General features: G+C 36.1%; 1 protein-coding gene across 1 annotated transcript in view; it reads left to right on the forward strand.

Annotated features, from left to right (window-relative positions):
- PAWR (pro-apoptotic WT1 regulator) overlaps positions 1–17,693 on the forward strand; it is a 128,080-nt gene extending 110,387 nt beyond the window's left edge. Inside the window, 3 exon segments of the mRNA XM_027543293.1 lie at positions 5,316–5,466; positions 7,785–7,889; positions 10,018–17,693. Of these exon segments, the coding sequence (XP_027399094.1) occupies positions 5,316–5,466; positions 7,785–7,889; positions 10,018–10,104 (343 nt within the window). The 3' untranslated portion in view covers positions 10,105–17,693.
- Positions 17,694–17,968: the final 275 nt, after the last annotated feature.

The raw sequence follows: 17,968 nt of genomic DNA on the forward strand, positions 1-17,968 counted from the left end.
TGAGAAGAAGTATCCCTCCTATAGTGAGTTCAGTTTTTAGCCATTATTGATAGGGAGGTGCTAAAACCACCCTTATGGCAGAAAGTGAAGAGGAACTCAAAAGCCTCTTGATGAAAGTAAAAGAGGAGAGTGAAAAAGTTGGCTTAAAGCTCAACATTCAGAAAACGAAGATCATGGCATCTGGTCCCATCACTTCATGGGAAGTAGATGGGGAAACAGTGGAAACAGTGTCAGACTTTATTTTTTTGGGCTCCAAAATCACTGCAGATGGCGACTGCAGCCATGAAATTAAAAGATGCTTACTCCTCGGAAGAAAAGTTATGACCAACCTAGATAGCATATTGAAAAGCAAAGACAGTACTTTGCCAACAAAGGTCCGTCTAGTCAAGGCTATGGTTTTTCCTGTGGTCATGTACGGAGAAGGCAATGGCACCCCACTCCAGTACTCTTGCCTGGAGAATCCATGGATGGAGGAGCCTGGTTGGCTGCAGTCCATGGGGTTGCTAAGAGTCAGACACGACTGAGCGACTTCACTTTCACTTTTTACTTTCACGCATTGGAGAAGGAAATGGCAATCCACTCCACTGTTCTTGCCTGGAGAATCCCAGGGACAGGGAAGCCTGGTGGGCTGCCGTCTATGGGGTCGCACAGAGTCGGACACGACTGAAGCGACTTAGCAGCAGCAGCATGTATGGATGTGAGAGCTGGACTGTGAAGAAAACTGAGCGCCAAAGAATTGATGCTTTTGAACTGTGATGTTGAAGAAGACTCTTGAGAGTCCCTTGGACTGCAAGGCGATCCAACCAGTCCATTCTAAAGGAGATCAGCCATGGGATTTCTTTGGAAGGACTGATGCTAAAGCTGAAACTCCAGTACTTTGGCCACCTCATGCGAAGAGTTGACTCATTGGAAAAGACTCTGATGCTGGGAGGGATTGGGGGCAGGAGGAGAAGGGGACGACAGAGGGTGAGATGGCTGGATGGCATCACTGACTCGATGGACGTGAGTCTGAGTGAACTCCGGGAGTTGGTGATGGACAGGGAGGCCTGGCGTGCTGCAATTCATGGGGTCACAAAGAGTAGGACACAACTGAGCGACTGAACTGAACTGAACTGAAAACCATAGTGGGATTATTTGCAGTAATGTACTGGCTGCTGAAACAATAAAACCACCAAATTTAAGTGGCATTTACATGCACGGCGTTACATTCACAACCACAAATGTCTTATTTGAAAGAAAGACTGTCACAGTTAAGAAGCTGACAGAAGCAGATCATCAGGATTTCATTAGTGTTTTGTGAGTTTCTTTTCCAGTCTGACTTCAGGTTGCTGACATTAAAAACTAGGTATGAAAAGTGAAAGATGTTTGCTGGAAGTTGTTGGATGAGTCTGTAGCAAAGTAGATAGTTCATGTAATGCTTCTCAGCTATGCCATAATTTGTTATATTTAGGGATACAGAAGACCAATTCTTTGACAAAGCAGGATAACAGGAATTTTTGTTACAGTATGATCAATACCTTGATTTTGCTGACATAACAGTAATGTGAAGAAAGAAGTTACTTTTCATTTTCTTTGTTGACAAACAGTGCTTGCTGTGAAGTATATAAAACTTTGAAGGACCAACAGATGCGGTTTGGAATGTTTGTTTGTTTTGCAGGAGTGTGTTCTGATTAGATAGAGACAGTGACAGGGAGCAGTGTTGCAGCCTGTGCCAGAGCACAGATAAATGTCTCCTGCTTTCATTGACAAAGTCTGGTTAGGCCGGCTGAGATAAACAGTCACTACAGGCATGAATTACTGAGACGCTGATACATTAAAGTTGTGGTTTAAAGAAAATTAAAAGATATGAACTGTTACCCTATGCTGACGTATACAGTGATTTTTAGAGGGAAACATTCTGACAAAAGTGTTTGACTTTTGGGATGAACTTCATGTTTTTACAAGCAAAAACCAGGTTTTATAAATCAGCTATACTTCAGTCTTCATTCTAATCCCCAAAAAAGGCAGTGCCAAAGAACACTCAAACTACCGCACAGTTGTGCTCATTTCTCATGCTAGCAAAGTAATGCTGAGAATTCTCCAAGCCAGGCTTCAATAGTACGTGAACCAAGAACTTCAGATGATCAAGCTGGATTTCGAAAAGGTAGAGGAACCAGAGATCAAATTGCCAACATCCCATCATAGAAGAAGCAAGAGAATTCCAGAAAAACATCTACTTCTGCTTCATTGACTATGCTAAAGCCTTTGACTCTGTGGATCACAACCAACTGTGGAAATTTCTGAAAGAGATGGGAATACCAGACCACCTGACCTGCCTCTTGAGAAACCTGTATGCAGGTCAGGAAGCAACAGTTGGAACTGGACATGGAACAACAGACTGGTTCCAATTAGGAAAAGGAGTCCGTCAAGGCTGTATATTGTCACCCTGCTTATTTAACTTATATACAGAGTACATCATGCAAAATGTCGGGCTGGATGAAGCCCAAGCTGGAATGAAGATAGCTAGGATAAATGTCAATAACCTCAGATACACAGATAACACCACCATTATGACCGAAATCGAAGAGGAACTAAAGAGCCTCTTGATAAAAGTGAAAGAGGAGAATGAAGAAGTTGGCCTAAAACTCAACATTCAGAAAACAAAGGTCAAGGCATCTGGTCCCATCAGTTCATGACAAATAGATGGGGAAACAATGGGAACAGTGACGGACTTATTTTCTTGGGCTTCAGAATCACTGCAGATGGTGACTGCAGCCGTGAAATTAAAAGACACTTGCTCCTTGGAAGGAAAGCTATGACAAATTTAGACAGCATATCAAAAAGCAGAGACATCACTTTGCCAACAAAGGTCCGTTAGTTAAATCTGTGATTTTTCCAGTAGTCACATATGGATGGGAGAGTTGGACCATAAAGAAGGCTGAGCGCTGAAGAATTGATGCTTTTGAACTGTGGTGTTGGAGAAGACTTTTGAGAGTCCCTTGGACAGCAAGGAGATCAAACCAGTCAATCCTAAAGGAAATCAACCCTGAATATTCATTGGAAGAACTGATGCTGAAGCTGAAGCTCCAGTACTTTGGCCACCTGACGTGAAGAGCCAACTCATTAGAAAAGACCCTAATGCTGGGAAAGATTGAAGGCAGGAGGAGGAGACGACAGAGGATGAGATGGTTGGATGACATCATTGACTAAATGGACATGAGTTTGAGCAAGCTCTGGGAGTTGGTGAAGGACAGGGAAGTCTGGCGTGCCACAGTCCATGGGATTGCAAAGAGTCAGACACGACTGAGCAACTGAACAACTAGAAATATTTCAGTTTTAAAAGAGGAAACTAGTTTGATCCCCAGCCTTTTAAATATGTGTATGAGACTTATTTGTCTGATAGCATCATTCTTTAAAAAAAAAAATGATATTAATTAGCCTTTTGTGCAAGAAAGAAATGCCATATTTTTAGTGTTACATAAAGACAAAGAAAAAAAATGAAAGTTAGAAATTTGGGGGGGAAAGATTTTTCAAATTGTTATGGTTCATTCTCCAATACATCAGTAAGTAAGTGATGATTTTAGTATTGCACATTTGCAAAATGTTATAATCCATTACCTTACAAATTTGATAAGATACACTTTGAATTTTATTTTCCATCAAAAGAAAACCCTTGCATAGGGAGTTAATGGATCAGAATTCTATTATTTTCATCAAAAATTGTCTCAGATTTAGCAATAATTTTGATAGATAAATGATTAGAACTGGCTACCAGTAAAGGATTGGGGACAAATTTTGAAAAGTGTCATTTTCTGCATAGTGGATAATAATGAGTATCCTGAGCTTGCTCAAATCGCTTTGAAGTCTCTTCTGGTCAGTATACATTGGTGAAACTAATTTTTCTATTGTGAATGCTATTAAATCATAGAGGTAGTTTAGATATACTTTACCCTTTGTGATCAGCATTGTCATCAGTCTAAGCTAGAGTAGGTTGATGAGCAAGAATGATTCTAGTCTCCACGAAAGCCCCCAGGAAGCTCTGCCTCCCAGTGTTTTTACCGTATGTAATCCTTTCCCACATCCCACGCAGGGCTGACGTGGTAGTGTGTCACTTGTGAGCTTCGGTCACAAGAGACTGCAGTGTGTCTTGGTGGTTGTGTCACTTTGTCTCTGGAAGCAGCTGTCTTGTGAACAACCCAGTAGAGAAGCCCACATACTGAGTAACTGAGGCTTTTGACCAGTTGCCGGTTTGAAACTGAGGCGTTTTGCCATCAGTCCTGTGAATGAGCTTACAGCCAAATTCTCCTCCAGACCAGGCAAGCCTTCAGATGACTGTAGTCCTGACCAACGTCTTGACTAAAACCTCATAAGAGACCCTGAAATATAAACACCCAGCTAATGTGCTTCCAGATTCCTGACCAACAGAAGCTGTCAAATAATTGTGTTGTTTCAAGCCACTAAATTTTGGCATAATTTTTTATGCAGTAATAGATAACTAATGCAAAAAAATAAGAAGGAAGCTTATTATATTAAAGACTTACATACTATTAGTTCAGAGTATGAATTGCTGTTTAATATGAAGAATTGCTATTTCACTGATAAATTTTGGTTAAATAATTAAGAATTACAAAATGACAGAAGTTGCCAGTTTGACAGCTGTTTTTAAATAATAATTGCCTATATGCATACTTCCAATGATGATGACTCATTTTCATGTAATTCTTTTTCTTGTTTATCCTATTACTGAAATATAATTTTACGGGTCTGAATCTATTGCAACATTTAGGCATACATTTTGTATGATGTTTTTCACTTTTATCTTTCCAATTCAATTCTACTTGATCTTACTAAAATATTGGCCCATGATGTAATGGAATTTAAAAATAAAAGGAGAAAGAAAGTAGTTCTTCACTACTTCACACATTTCTACTAGTCTGCATTAGGTCCCCTCTCATAGTTCTCAGAGTACCTTACGCTTAACCTTACTGTGATGGTTGTCTTGGTTTATTGTCATTGATCGTGTTCTTGTTACCGGGAAGTTCTGTGAAAGTCACAGTCCATGTCTGTGCTTCCTTGTTCCACCCTCAGTGCTCAAAACAATGTCTGGTACTTAGCAGCTTCTCAGTAGACAGATGAGTCAAAAGAATTAATTTTTTTGTATTTTTATTATATTGAAATAATGATTAACTTCTATAATTATAAATAATTTGGCTATCATAATCATGTGTCCTCAGGGGAATGGTAATTGTTTATGGTAAATAGAAAATACTCTTTGCACTCTTCCTGCTGAATATGAGGTATCTTTAAAAAAATGTGTATCTTTTTAATTTCCATAGCACAACCACCGCCTCTGAAGAAGATGTCTCAAGTAGATTTCCCCGAACAGATAGAAGTGGATTCAGCAGGTATAACAGGGATGCAAATGCTTCAGGTAATTTGGTCTCAAGTAGCAGCACATTGGAAAAGAAAATTGAAGATCTTGAAAAGGTATGAATTACAAATTATTTAAGATCTATGAAATTAATATACCATTAGGATTCCTTTTTCACTTTCATAGCAGCTGAGAGAGAAAAATTGAAATGTGTAAGGATGAGGCAGTACCAGGAAAGGGAAGAAAATGAGGGGCATGATGGGAGATACTGTTAGTGTTCATTGGTACTTGTACGTGTAGTCAAACAGCAGCTTTGAATCAGTCTTAATTATGTATTTCCTAGATGCATAGTGGCTAAGCATTTTCTGATTTCTTAGTGCTGTTCTATCCAGTTCTGTTGATGTTAAAACTTTTAGAAATGGAGTCAGTTCTTGAATTGCTTAGTATTTAATGGCTCCTCTCATTCTGCCAAGAGTTGTCTTTAATACTAATATATTGAACACAGTCTTCACCTTTGAAACGGTTGGAAGCATATGCTAGCAGTGTGTACCACTGTATGTTTATTATTACATACTCTATTCAGTTTGTAGACTTTCCTCTATGTTCTGAGTTAGAGCCTAGAGCCGCTGTGATGTCTACAACGATTTTAAGAGTAAACCTGTTTAAGAGTATCTTTGTGGCTCAGACAGTAAAGAATCGGCCTGCAATGAAGGAACTGTGGATTTCATCCCTGGGTCAGGAAGGTCCACGCTGGAGAAGGGAATGGCTACCCAGTCCAGTATTCTTGCCTGGAGAACTCAATGGACAGAGGAGCCTGACGGGCCACAGTCCATGGAGTCATCAAGAGTCGGACATGACTGAGTGACTAACACTTGAGAACATGTCAAATGAATATTGGCATTAATTTATTAACCATGGGTTTTCAAGTTTGTTCTGTAGACATTCAATCTCTAAAATTAATAATGGTGCTGAATTACTTTCTGATTGTTCAAAGCATATCTTGTTGAATTGAAATTATTCCTTGTAAGATAAAAGTTGCTTTAAGTAGAGATTGAATTTTACTCTTTTTTATAACATTATGATTATTTTTAGTTCACATTTGAACTTTAACACTAGTTTCTGTGAGTTTAAATTGAAAAACTTTAAGGGATATATAGTATACTAGTTTTCAAGTCTGTGCATGCTCAGTCGCTCAGTTGTGTCTGACTCTTTGTAACCCTTTCAACTGCTTCTCCATCCTTGGGTTTGTTAGGCAAGAATACTGCAATGGGTTGCCATTTTCTCCTCCAGGGGATCTTCCTGACCCAGGGATTGAACCTGCATCTCCTGCATTGCATGCAGATTCTTTACCTCCGAGCCATCTGGGAAGTCTTAATAGTTTTCAAGGGGGTTCATCAAAAAAGGCTTTTAAAGTTCACAGAAGTTTGGACTGAGTTGTTGGCAGCAGCAGATTAATGAGACTGTCTGACTGCTTTCCTCTGAGGTCATAAGAAAGAAGCCAAATTCTGGCTGAGACTTTTTCAGTTCGGCTTCACTTTTGCTTCTCAGATGGCTGACCCAGCCTAAAGTCCTGGATTCTAAGCAAGATTTCTCTGAAAAAGGTGTTGCATTGTTTCTTTTTGTTTGTTTGTTTTGGTTTTGGCCGTACACGGCTTGGTGGATCTCAATTTCCCCAACCAGGGATCAGACCCACACTCCCTGCAGTTAGAAGTGTAGGGTCTTAACTACTGGATGGCTGGGGAAGTCACTGCATTGTTTAAGGGGGAAAAAAGTTTAAAAGCTAATATCATTTTCAGCTCCTTCATTTTACCCATTTGTCAATTAACTGGCAGAGCCAAAAGTAAAATGGAGGATCACTATTTTTCTGTTTTCCACAGAGCAATCTCCTTATCTTAAACTTTGTGTTTTGAACAAAAGTTTTGAATTTCCTTCAGCAGGGTATTAGTCCTTTAATATTAAGAGATACTAAAGAGCTAAAGTCATTGTGCTTAATTGCTGAGCCATGTCTGACTCTTTGCAACCCTATGGACTGTAGCCCGCCAGGCTCATCTGTCCATGGGGATTCTCCAGGCAAGAAGACTGGAGTGGGTTGCCATGCCCTTAGCCAAGGGATCTTCCCAACCCAGGTCCCTGCATTGTATGCAGATCATTTACCATCTGAGCCACCAGGGAAGCCCATTTGAGTATTGGTATTTGTTAAAAACTTGGGTAAACATTGATTTAATCAGAAGTATATTTTACAATCCTGTTTCCTCTCATTCCCTGGTTCTTTTCTGTGGGATGGGTTCCTCCTTCCCTCCCCAAGTGACTTAAGAAAGTCACTGGAAATTTTCATATATCTAAGGTACTTCACCAGATTTAGTGGATGTATTCTATTTAAGATTAGAAACAACTTGTTACTTCTCAATTAATGCTTTGTAATTTTATGTACCAGGAGGTGGTAAGAGAGAGGCAAGAAAACTTAAGACTTGTGAGACTAATGCAAGATAAAGAAGAAATGATTGGAAAACTCAAAGAAGAAATTGATTTGTTAAATAGAGTGAGTACTCACATATTTCATTTTAATGGTTTTGTTTTTTCCTCTCAATTGGATGAAAATACAGAAATATGAATAAGTAATTTTATTTAATAATGTGAACTGAATAGTTCATTCCTTTGTTAATGTCACAGTAATTTGTGGTCGTCAGGACTGTCATTTCATTCCATAAACTGATTCTTCTGGCCAATTATCAGTTGTATTTATATTATTCTTCTGGGAATGGACCAGTGAATGGATTTGTTTTGTGTTTTGTTGGAGTCTGGATGTAAGAGGCAGCTTGGTCAGCACCACACATAACATGTACAACAGTACTGGCAGAGTTGCCTCAAAGAAGAACTGAAATTGCTCTTTCTTGCTATAAGAAACGCCACGTGTCTCTGTTTTTGTGGTATTTTGACCACTTTTGCCCGCCCCAGTTATACGTATTCATCCCCCATTTTAGGTTTAGCCTTACTCCAAGTTCTCTATTACTACTAGTCATAACACTTTTTCCCTTTCAGCCCTAGTATTTACTTCCTGCTTAAGAAGTAGGTATTAATGCTAGGCCATACTTAGGTAATGGTTATGAGAAGTGATTTCGTAGTTTTCCTATTTTGAAGGCTTTACATAAGATGGAGGAAAGAAATTTGTTTCAGGGGAAAAAGGAACAAATTCTTAATCCAGTCTTAACTCTAATTCTAAAAGCAGAGAAAATAGAAAGCTGCATTATGTGCAGACTCATTCTAATACAGCTCCATGGATTAACTGTAGGGTGTACAGGAGGACACTGAAACTCAGGCCGGGTATAGGAATTGCATAGTTATATGCTGAGCCAGTAATTGACCTTCAGGTATTCAATAGTGTAATTTTAAGTAAGCTCTTTCATTCTTGATGACTGCCTTTCATCTTGGTTCAGAACATGGGCATTCCTCTATTGGCTATAGAATGTGATTTAATAAAATCTGCAAATATGTTTGACTTCTGTGATGTACTGACACTGTCTTAGGCACTGTGTTTATTAAAAAGCATAACACACCTGCCTTTACAGAGTTTATAACCTAATAATGATATATGAACGTATTATTTTATCATTTAATGATAAATCTTAGATAGGTCTCAGTTGTGGTACTTTTAAAAAGGAATCTCATATCTTTATTATTGTTTTTTTTTTTTTTCAGCAAATTACTTTCCTAATATCATTTATTTAGTTTGTGAGTAAATACAAATTCTGTGTTTGTACTTTTAGAACTCAATTCAAAGACAGTATACTAAATGTATCAGAATGCTGCTGTCCAATAGTGTGCTTAGAATTCAGATTTATCTCTCCAAGTTTAGTATTTTGAATTGCAAGGGTAAATCTATAAATGTCTGCTTTTCCAACCATCAGTAAATAGTCTGCCTTGAAATCGTGTTTCTTCAAACTAAAAATTACAGTGGATTGTCTTTGTATTTATCGAGTGATTGTATTTATGGCACTGGGATTAATATAGGCAACAGAGACCTGGAATCTGATAGCTTTAAAGCTGGAGGGTAATTACATAGTGGCTTTTGCATTTTTGTAAACTCGAAAACCTTTCTCTCAACTCGGTAAGCCCCAGATCTCCTTTTCTGTATGCCTCAGTTATGTCACCTCCCCAGAGTCTCACTCCCCAACATGAACACTTGTTAAGATCACCCAAGGTGGTGGAAGTCTATATAGAACTTGTACTTGGGTCCTTCCTAATGCCTGATGTGACACACGTTTGCAGTCCGAGGCCCCAGACCTCTTACTGACTGCATATGTATTTAGCCCTCAATTTGTGGAAGGAGGGATTTTTTTTTAACTAAAGACTTGTCATTTTTTATTAGAAATTGGAAGGTTCACAACAAACAGTTCTGCTTTCTGACTTCTCTTTAAAAACTGAAAGATCTGACAAGAGCTGGCCTGCATTATCATGATGCCAGTGAGGAGTCTAAGAGTGCATGCTGCCTTTACCTGAGGCGCATATTCCTTCTGAAATTGTTTTCAGAACTAGTCCATGTATCCAAATTAATTGTTTATATGAATTATCTTTGAATGTGCATTTTGAAGTGTTTTTTTAAATCACCTTCAGAATATTTTTAAGCATTTAAAAAACGTATGTATTATTTTCCTTTTTGTTTCCTAAAGGACCTAGATGACATAGAAGATGAAAATGAACAACTAAAGCAGGAGAATAAAACTCTTTTGAAGGTTGTTGGGCAGCTAACAAGGTAGAAGATTCAAGGCTCAGTGTGGAAAAATATTTTAAAACTACTGAATGTTATGTTAATGCTAGGACAATATTCCTATCCTGTAATGCATTAAACTAACTATGTATATTTATTTCTAGAAAACAGTGGGTGTTTCTTTTCAAAATATTTCTTTGTCATTATCAGTTTCAAAAAGTATCAACCTTTTACTCCATGAATAAGTAACATCTTTTAGTTACTAAACTGGTAGGTTAGGCCTCTTTTGGTTTTGTGTGATATTCAAATACTATATGGTTTAAACTCACAACCATCTGAATATATTGCATGTATGGTAGTATGTTTTCCCCCTCGAAGAATATACCTAGTGTTTGTTTACATGAATTCAGATACTTTTGGGGGAATTACCTGCAAATGCCTTATTACTGATGTGTGCAACTTGTTATATGTTGATGATATTTCATAAAGGTCTTTGGCTACTGTCATTTTTTCTTTTAGCTTATTCTAAGCATTTAGAAGAACATGGAGTCACACTTTTATAACAGTCATCTTTAAAAAGGAAAGCTGAAAAAGTCACTTAATATCAAGTACTAGTTGGCTAAATATAAAATTGAAGAGAATACTTGAATTGTGCTATATAGTAAATTAAAATGTACTATTTTGTATTCAGATATTGAAAAAAATTTTAAATCACTTTGACTTTGGAAAAACATACAGTTGTAATTTTAATGTATAATTTCTTATGTAGGTACTCCTTTTTTTATAATTATTCCAAGGTTTATAAGTGAACATGGAATATTTTAAAGGTGGTTTATTCATCAAGCCTAAAAACTATATATAATTTCAGTGACTGTATAAGAAAAACAATTCATATTTTTAACTACATGCATTAGAATCAAACCAAAATATTTATCCACATTTAAAACATTTATATTTACAGTAACAAAGCAGTACATAAACAGAAATAGTACTGAAATATTTTGTTAGTTTCTGACTTGGCAGATAACACTGTGACACCGTTGTTCTCATATGAGAAAATTATTCCCCTACCTCAAATTTAAGGACTTTCCTCTTAACTTTGGATTTTTAAAAACAGAATTATTTTGAAGAATTATGAAAAATTTCTCTTTGATCAAATAATAATAGTATTTAGACTTGTTTTATGTTACGTTTTCATGTTGAGTAAAGAAATTGTCTCCTTTAAGATACATTAAGAATGGTCTGTCTGATGTTGAATCTCTAATAGTACAGCAGTTAATGTATGTAAATAGCTTGAATATAGTAAAATCCATTTTGGGTACCTACCGACTCTTCACTTGCTATGTCACTACATGATTCACTGTTAGAAGATAGGGAGGGAAATTGCAGAGTAAATGGTGAGTATCAGATGTTGAATTCTGAAACTCTCTTCAGTAGCCTAGATTGCACCCTCTTGCCTGCCACAGTCCCCCACTTCAGAAGTTCAGTCTTGAGTAATCATCAGAGTCACCTGGATTGCTTAAAAGGAGTTCCTAGGTTACCACTTCTAGGTAGGTTTAAGTTGAGACCTTGGATAGAATAAGCTCAACATGTGGTGATTTGGATCATAATTTCGATTTGCAGACAGCTCCTCGTGCCTCTTTCCCCCCATAACTTCCATTGGAATCACTGAAATTAACATAATTTTAGCTATCAGCATTATTTCACCCTTTAGTTTATTTAATAATTAACTTTGTCTCTGGAAAACTTCTCATATGTCCATATATATATATTTACCGAAAAGTTCATTGATAGATTACCAAACTTGATATAGTTGTAGAATTACTGCATAATGGCATCCTTTGGGAGAATATTCCCAGCGTGGGAGTAGTGGTTTGCTGCCCGCTTGTCAAAGTGGCGTGCCAGGCTCAGTCACTGGCTTTGGCTGGGAAGTCCTCATCTCCCTTTCTTTACCCTTGGATGTATGGCAGAAATATCAGTATTGCCTTGTTTCCCATCCGTAGTTTGGATATTGTGAAAATGCTGTCAGTATCCAGCTTTAAAATATATTAGTGTACTCATTCTCCAAATAAGAGAAGTATTTTGAATTTTTTGTTTAACCCATTGGGAAGTAAAGAAATATCTCATTTCCCTCTTTAAATTTATACCAGGTATTAATGCTTTTAAAGACCAAGCCGTTTAAAAATTTTCCCTTTATTTCAGTTTACCAGGAACGTTTGCAATGATGAACTTTTTACATAGTGGTACGTAGTACAGATGCAGGGAGGAGCCTGACCACTTTGGCAAAGCAGTTCATGTGCTGTCTTCCCTTCCATCCTTAAAATGTGCATATATATCACATACAGGTTTGACACTGAATGTTGAAACGCAAAGTAGGATCTGCTACAGGTTCCCTTTAAATTTTATAAAAAACATTGACATTTTTAAAAGGTTACTTAAATGTACACTATCTTAAAATACTTGACTGTTGTCAATAAAGTGTTAGTTTTTGTGAAATTATTAGTCCCATTCAGAAATATTTCTTATATTTCCTGGAAATTTGTGGCATAATAAAGCATATCCAGAGTGTATGTGTTTATGATATTATTTTCCAAACAATAAGTTTATTATCTTTAGGATAGACATGACTTGCTTCCTTGATTTCTGGCATATATTAACTTGTGAATTACTGAAGTTATCGTTTCATCTTTCTAAAATTGTTACTGATTTTATTGCACTACATTTATCTTTAGAGAGGAAGAGGAAGGCTTTCTGGTGTGTATTTCTAAGGGAATTTACTAAATGTAAATAGCTTGTCAAACCTGCTCAAGTAGCTTATGACATAGAAAATTAAGCATCAGTAGATACCTGAAGCAGTGTATCTTTTAAAATAACTTTTTAATTCCAGTAGAAAGCAGTGTATTCCTAAAGGTGAAAATCCTACCTCAATTACATGTCGTTTATATTTTCTGGATTAATCTGGATTTTTATAATTAGAAACTAAGATGTAAGTTTTAAAGTCCACTAATACTTTGTGGAAAACAATGCAAGTCAATGTAGTAGAATGTCCATATGTTCAACACTGAAAGACACAATAGGAAGGACTTTGGGTTCGATGATCAATTGGATGTCCTAGACAATATTGCTATGTATAGTGATAGTCATCTTTCGTATTTTTGTAATTCTTTGATCTTGACTCAGTACCTAGTAAGTTCATGCAGTATTGGCACTTATTTAATAACTACTCATAATGTTGTTAATAACCTGTTATAAGATTCAGGCATGTGTTTTCATCTTGCAACACAAGAAACAAACATACCAGCTTTTCACTGAGGAGAATTTATTAAGTGAGGAGGAACTAGCATTTGGGAATTAGACCTTTAAGATAACATGGTAAAGTCGGTGGTAAATGTTATTATATCTAAACCATTCCTAATATGTAACAATAAACTTTCTTTTGCACTGGAACTGTGCTCTCATGAACAAAGGACTTCCCATTGATTAGGATTGTAACTAGTATTACTTATCTGAGAACTAGTGACACTTTTCTTTTGTTGTTTTAATGAACTGAAGACATAGTACTAGTTAGACAGCAAACACTTTGCTTATCAAATCCTTCAACAAAGGCACTTCCCCCCATGCTGTTGGTTTTCTCACTGATGTATAGAAGTTGGTCTTTTGATTCTCAGTGTAGGCTTGAATCATTGCCCAAGAAAACCTGAGCCCACGTTGTTTTTTTTTAGTTTACTTAGCTAGAATCTCACAGCATATTAAAGTCATATCCCCACCCCCACCCCCAAATAATTATGTTTGAGTATGTGAAAAAGGTATGGTTACAGGGGTATGTTAAATTTTCATACTTACTCTTTTAGCAAGTATTTATTAGTCAACTGGGTATACAGTTCTAGATATTACAGAAGTTTCCAAAAAATGGACATGGACCAGCACTTATATCTAGAGTGTATAATCTGTAATGGTATATAAGTAGCAGTAGCTGGTCTAATCTGAATAGTTCATTCAAAAGTATTTTGTATTAATTATCCAGCCATTGTATTTAAGCTCTGGATAATAGGTACTGTTTAATTTGCTGCAGCATATACTGAATGGTGGAAAGACTGAACATATTGGGATGTATCTTTCCATGTTTCTTTCAGATAATTATATATTATGAAAAGAACATTTTAAAGCATTTGGAGCAGTAATGAAGTAAAAACAATTCAATGTATGTCAGATACACCCAACAGTTGATGCTATTCAAATGTGATTTTGTTAGTTTTTCTGTATACATTATTGATTACTGATTTGTTTTTAGGTATTTAAGTCTAATAAACAGTTCACATATTGGCAGTCACTTTGATAATAATAGAATATTAGTGATGATCACTTGATGGACATTTATTACATGCTTGTTTTGTTTCCCCTTCTGCATGCCTGATAGATGTATATTACTTTTTTTTGGTGAACTTGTTTCTTGAAAGTTTTGACCATGCTATTCAGGGTGTTTAATGTTATGCTTTTCTTCTAAATTTAAGTCTAAGATGTCTGCTGTTACTAGTAAAGATCATATGAAAGCTAAAATTTACTGTTTTGTTGAAAAATCAGCTAATTCAGGTTATCCAATTATTTGTAGAGAAGCATCTGATAATTTATTGATCACTTTAGTATTGTGTAGACAACTCTCATAATTCTCATTGCATAGGTTTTTACTGGGGTAGTCAACATGATAAAGATTCACTTCTAATATGCTTTGCATGGAAAATAACAAATATTCAATAAAAAAGTAAATTTTCATTTAATTTTTAACACTGGTTAATTTTTTATTCTTTCCTCTACCATCAGTAAAACCCTGACCTTGAGTTTTATTTTCAAAGTTAAAGGACAGTGCTAATATTCTAATTAACTTTTGTGCCTCTTACTGAAACAATATGTAATACTTTAAAATCTTTAGAATATTATTGTAGCAGGAATTGTGTTCTAAAAGAAAAAAATATAGTATTAATAAATCTGAATATATTTGTGGTGGGGCTTTTTGAAATAGTGAGGAAGTGTACACATAATTGTCTTTGTTTTGAAACTACACAAATAATTTCTTAATCCAAACTTGGATCTATCATCCACTAAGTCAGATGGTGGTCAAAGAATTTCAGGTCCCTTACAGTTAGAAAAGATAAGTAGAGATCTGGGAACGTAAAAATCCAGTCTGTTTGTTTGTTTGTTTGTTTTTTGTAAATGGTTTACAGAACCTTTTGCCTGATGTGTCATTCTTCATACACCTGCACGGGCTAATCGGTCTTTACTTCTAGAACTGTAGATTAATCTTCTCAGTAATGTCATAGATGTCTAACAAGTGAGCAGGCATCTTTCAGTCAGGCTGTTTAGATAATGTCTCAAGTCCTTATGTAAGAATGTGCTCCATTAGCAAGTTTATTAAAAAAATTTTGCAAAGTCTCCTAGTCTGCACTGGAACTGGAGCCCTTTATCTTAGACGTCATCAAATCCCACTCCCCCTTTTTTTTCTCTCTCTGTCTCTTCTAGATTCACTCAGTGGGTGCACACAATTCTATGAGTAGCTTTAAACTACCTACATAATTTTTTAATCTCATGCCTCTAGTTTTCTCTTCCCACTTCTACAAGAGGTTACATTTTATTTCTGGTCAGCTTCTTGGAAAGAACTATGTAATATTAAACCTTTATGTTAAAGAAACAGAAATAGTTATAATACCCTTTACAATCTCCCTCCCCCTTTTTTGGATGTCTAACCATATAAGGCTAAAAAGAAAGCAAAATGTATCTCTTAATTCTGGATCAAATGCATAATTCAGCTGTCACTTCCAAAAAACTACTGTGACTGAATAAAGATGCTTTTAATAAAGGAGAAAGCTACTTGGTGTCAGTTGAGCCATATGGAAAAAAAAAAAAAAAGAATATGATCCAGTTAGGAAAGGTAGATTTAAATCACTAAAGAAAATTATGCCAGTAATTTTCATGTTAACTGTATTCTGTGTTGAAGTATGCAAAACTACTCAGTATAAATTATAGTCAATCCATATATGATCAGCTGCTGTACATGTTTAGATATATACTATGGGACATGAAATTTACAGTGTTTATATGACCATATAGGCTTTTATCCAGGGAAATATTTGTGTTTCTTTAAAATGTAAACTATTAATATTTTCTATGATTAAAGGTAAATGATGTCATCAGTGGACATTTTAGCTTTATGGAAGCAAATTTTTAAGAAAAATAGTAGAAAGGTGTCTGATTCCTTTTATTATTCTTGTAGTGCAGAAGTATAAACAAAGATATCAGTTAGAGGCATAGGAAAGTTCATTTGAAGAACCTGCAAATCACTTTTGGTAAGAATACATTCATCTTATACAAGTGTTCAGAAAATTGGGAAAATTATAGCCTTTTGTAGCAGATTGAAAGTTTCATGTATAAGTAGTTCAGGACAGAAACATCACTAACTTGAAGTAAAATTTTGCCAGTAATTTTCACATTAACCGTATTTATTATTTGATGTAAATCAGTTAATCAGTGAAAATTGTAATTGAATGAATGGACATTTCAGAATGCTAATTAATGATCAATAGAAGCCTAAGAGTACCTCTTGTAACTCTTTTGAGAGCAGTATATCTTCAGTTTTGTTAAGCAGAGTAACTCAGTTAACAATTTGAACATAACTGTAACCCTAATTTCGTATAGGGCATCCTGAGTGGCTCAGTGGTAAAGAATCTGCCTGCCATTGCAGGAGTCTTGGGTTCGATCCCTAGGTCAGGAAGATCCCCTGGAAAAGGAAATGGCAACCCACTCCATACTTCTCTTACCTGGAGAAGTCCATGGATAGAGGAGCCCGGTAGGCTGCAGTCCATGGAATTGCAAAAGGGTCAGTCATGACCTCTAGTGCCTTAACAATTTCATATATCGTGAAAACATTTGGTGGTTAGTTACTCGGTAGCCATATATGCCAGGCATTGTGTTCAGTGCTGTATTTATTTGATTCCTTAAACTTACGCAAGAAAGAGATTGGGAGATTAATTTGCTCAAGGTGACAAAGCAGTGTTTTGTACCTTTTGCTATGACATACTTTTATGACATAATCACTGTCCTATTAAATATTTTCCCAGTGGTTCTCAGAGTCTGGTCCCCACACTGGTATCCTTGGCTTCACTTAGAAACCTGTTAGAATACAAATTCTTGGGCCCCACCCAACAACAGAATGAGGTGAGGCCCAACAATCTGTTTTAACAAGCCCTTCAAATGATTCTGATGCAGGTCAAAGCTTGCAAATTTGCATTATGCATTTCTATTTTTAAGCAAAGATCTTTGGTCTTTCTTTTGTTTTTGGACATTGTATAAGCAATATAACAAGAACTTGTGGGGGGAAAAAAGTGATCTTTTCAGTGTTGCTTATGTTGCAAAAGATTATATCAGGAAAAGCCTCAGCATGGATACTGGCAGCTTGACATAAACCTATTAGTTTAGTATTATCTCTGGAACTCAAATGAATTCTTAAGTCCAAGAGTCTGTAAATGAAATCTTTGTTTTTCTGTGTTAAGGTCGATCTCTTATTGCCTGAAGCTTTTTGGTATCAGAAATGCATTTTTGTTAAACTTTAAACCTTAATGGGAGCAAATAAATGTATGTTTCATCAGAGTTATGGGTTTGTTTTTGTTTTCTTGCGTGTACAGGTACTGTGGGGTAGTCCATAGGGAGACTGAATTTTCAATTTACTCTCTGTGGAGCCAGAAATTGAATAGCATTTTCTCCTTAATTGGCCAGTGATGGGAAATCCACAAACTTGCATCTCAATGAGTAAAGAAAATTAAAGTCTATTTGGGTTAATTGTTTTCTTATATTATGAGGTAGTTAAAGAATTACTTTTTTTTGTTTTAACTTTCTAAAAGCTCTGGAGCAGGTTTTGATGACAG

Source organism: Bos indicus x Bos taurus, chromosome 5, assembly GCF_003369695.1.
Source record: "Bos indicus x Bos taurus breed Angus x Brahman F1 hybrid chromosome 5, Bos_hybrid_MaternalHap_v2.0, whole genome shotgun sequence".
NCBI classification, from domain to species: Eukaryota; Metazoa; Chordata; class Mammalia; order Artiodactyla; family Bovidae; genus Bos; species Bos indicus x Bos taurus.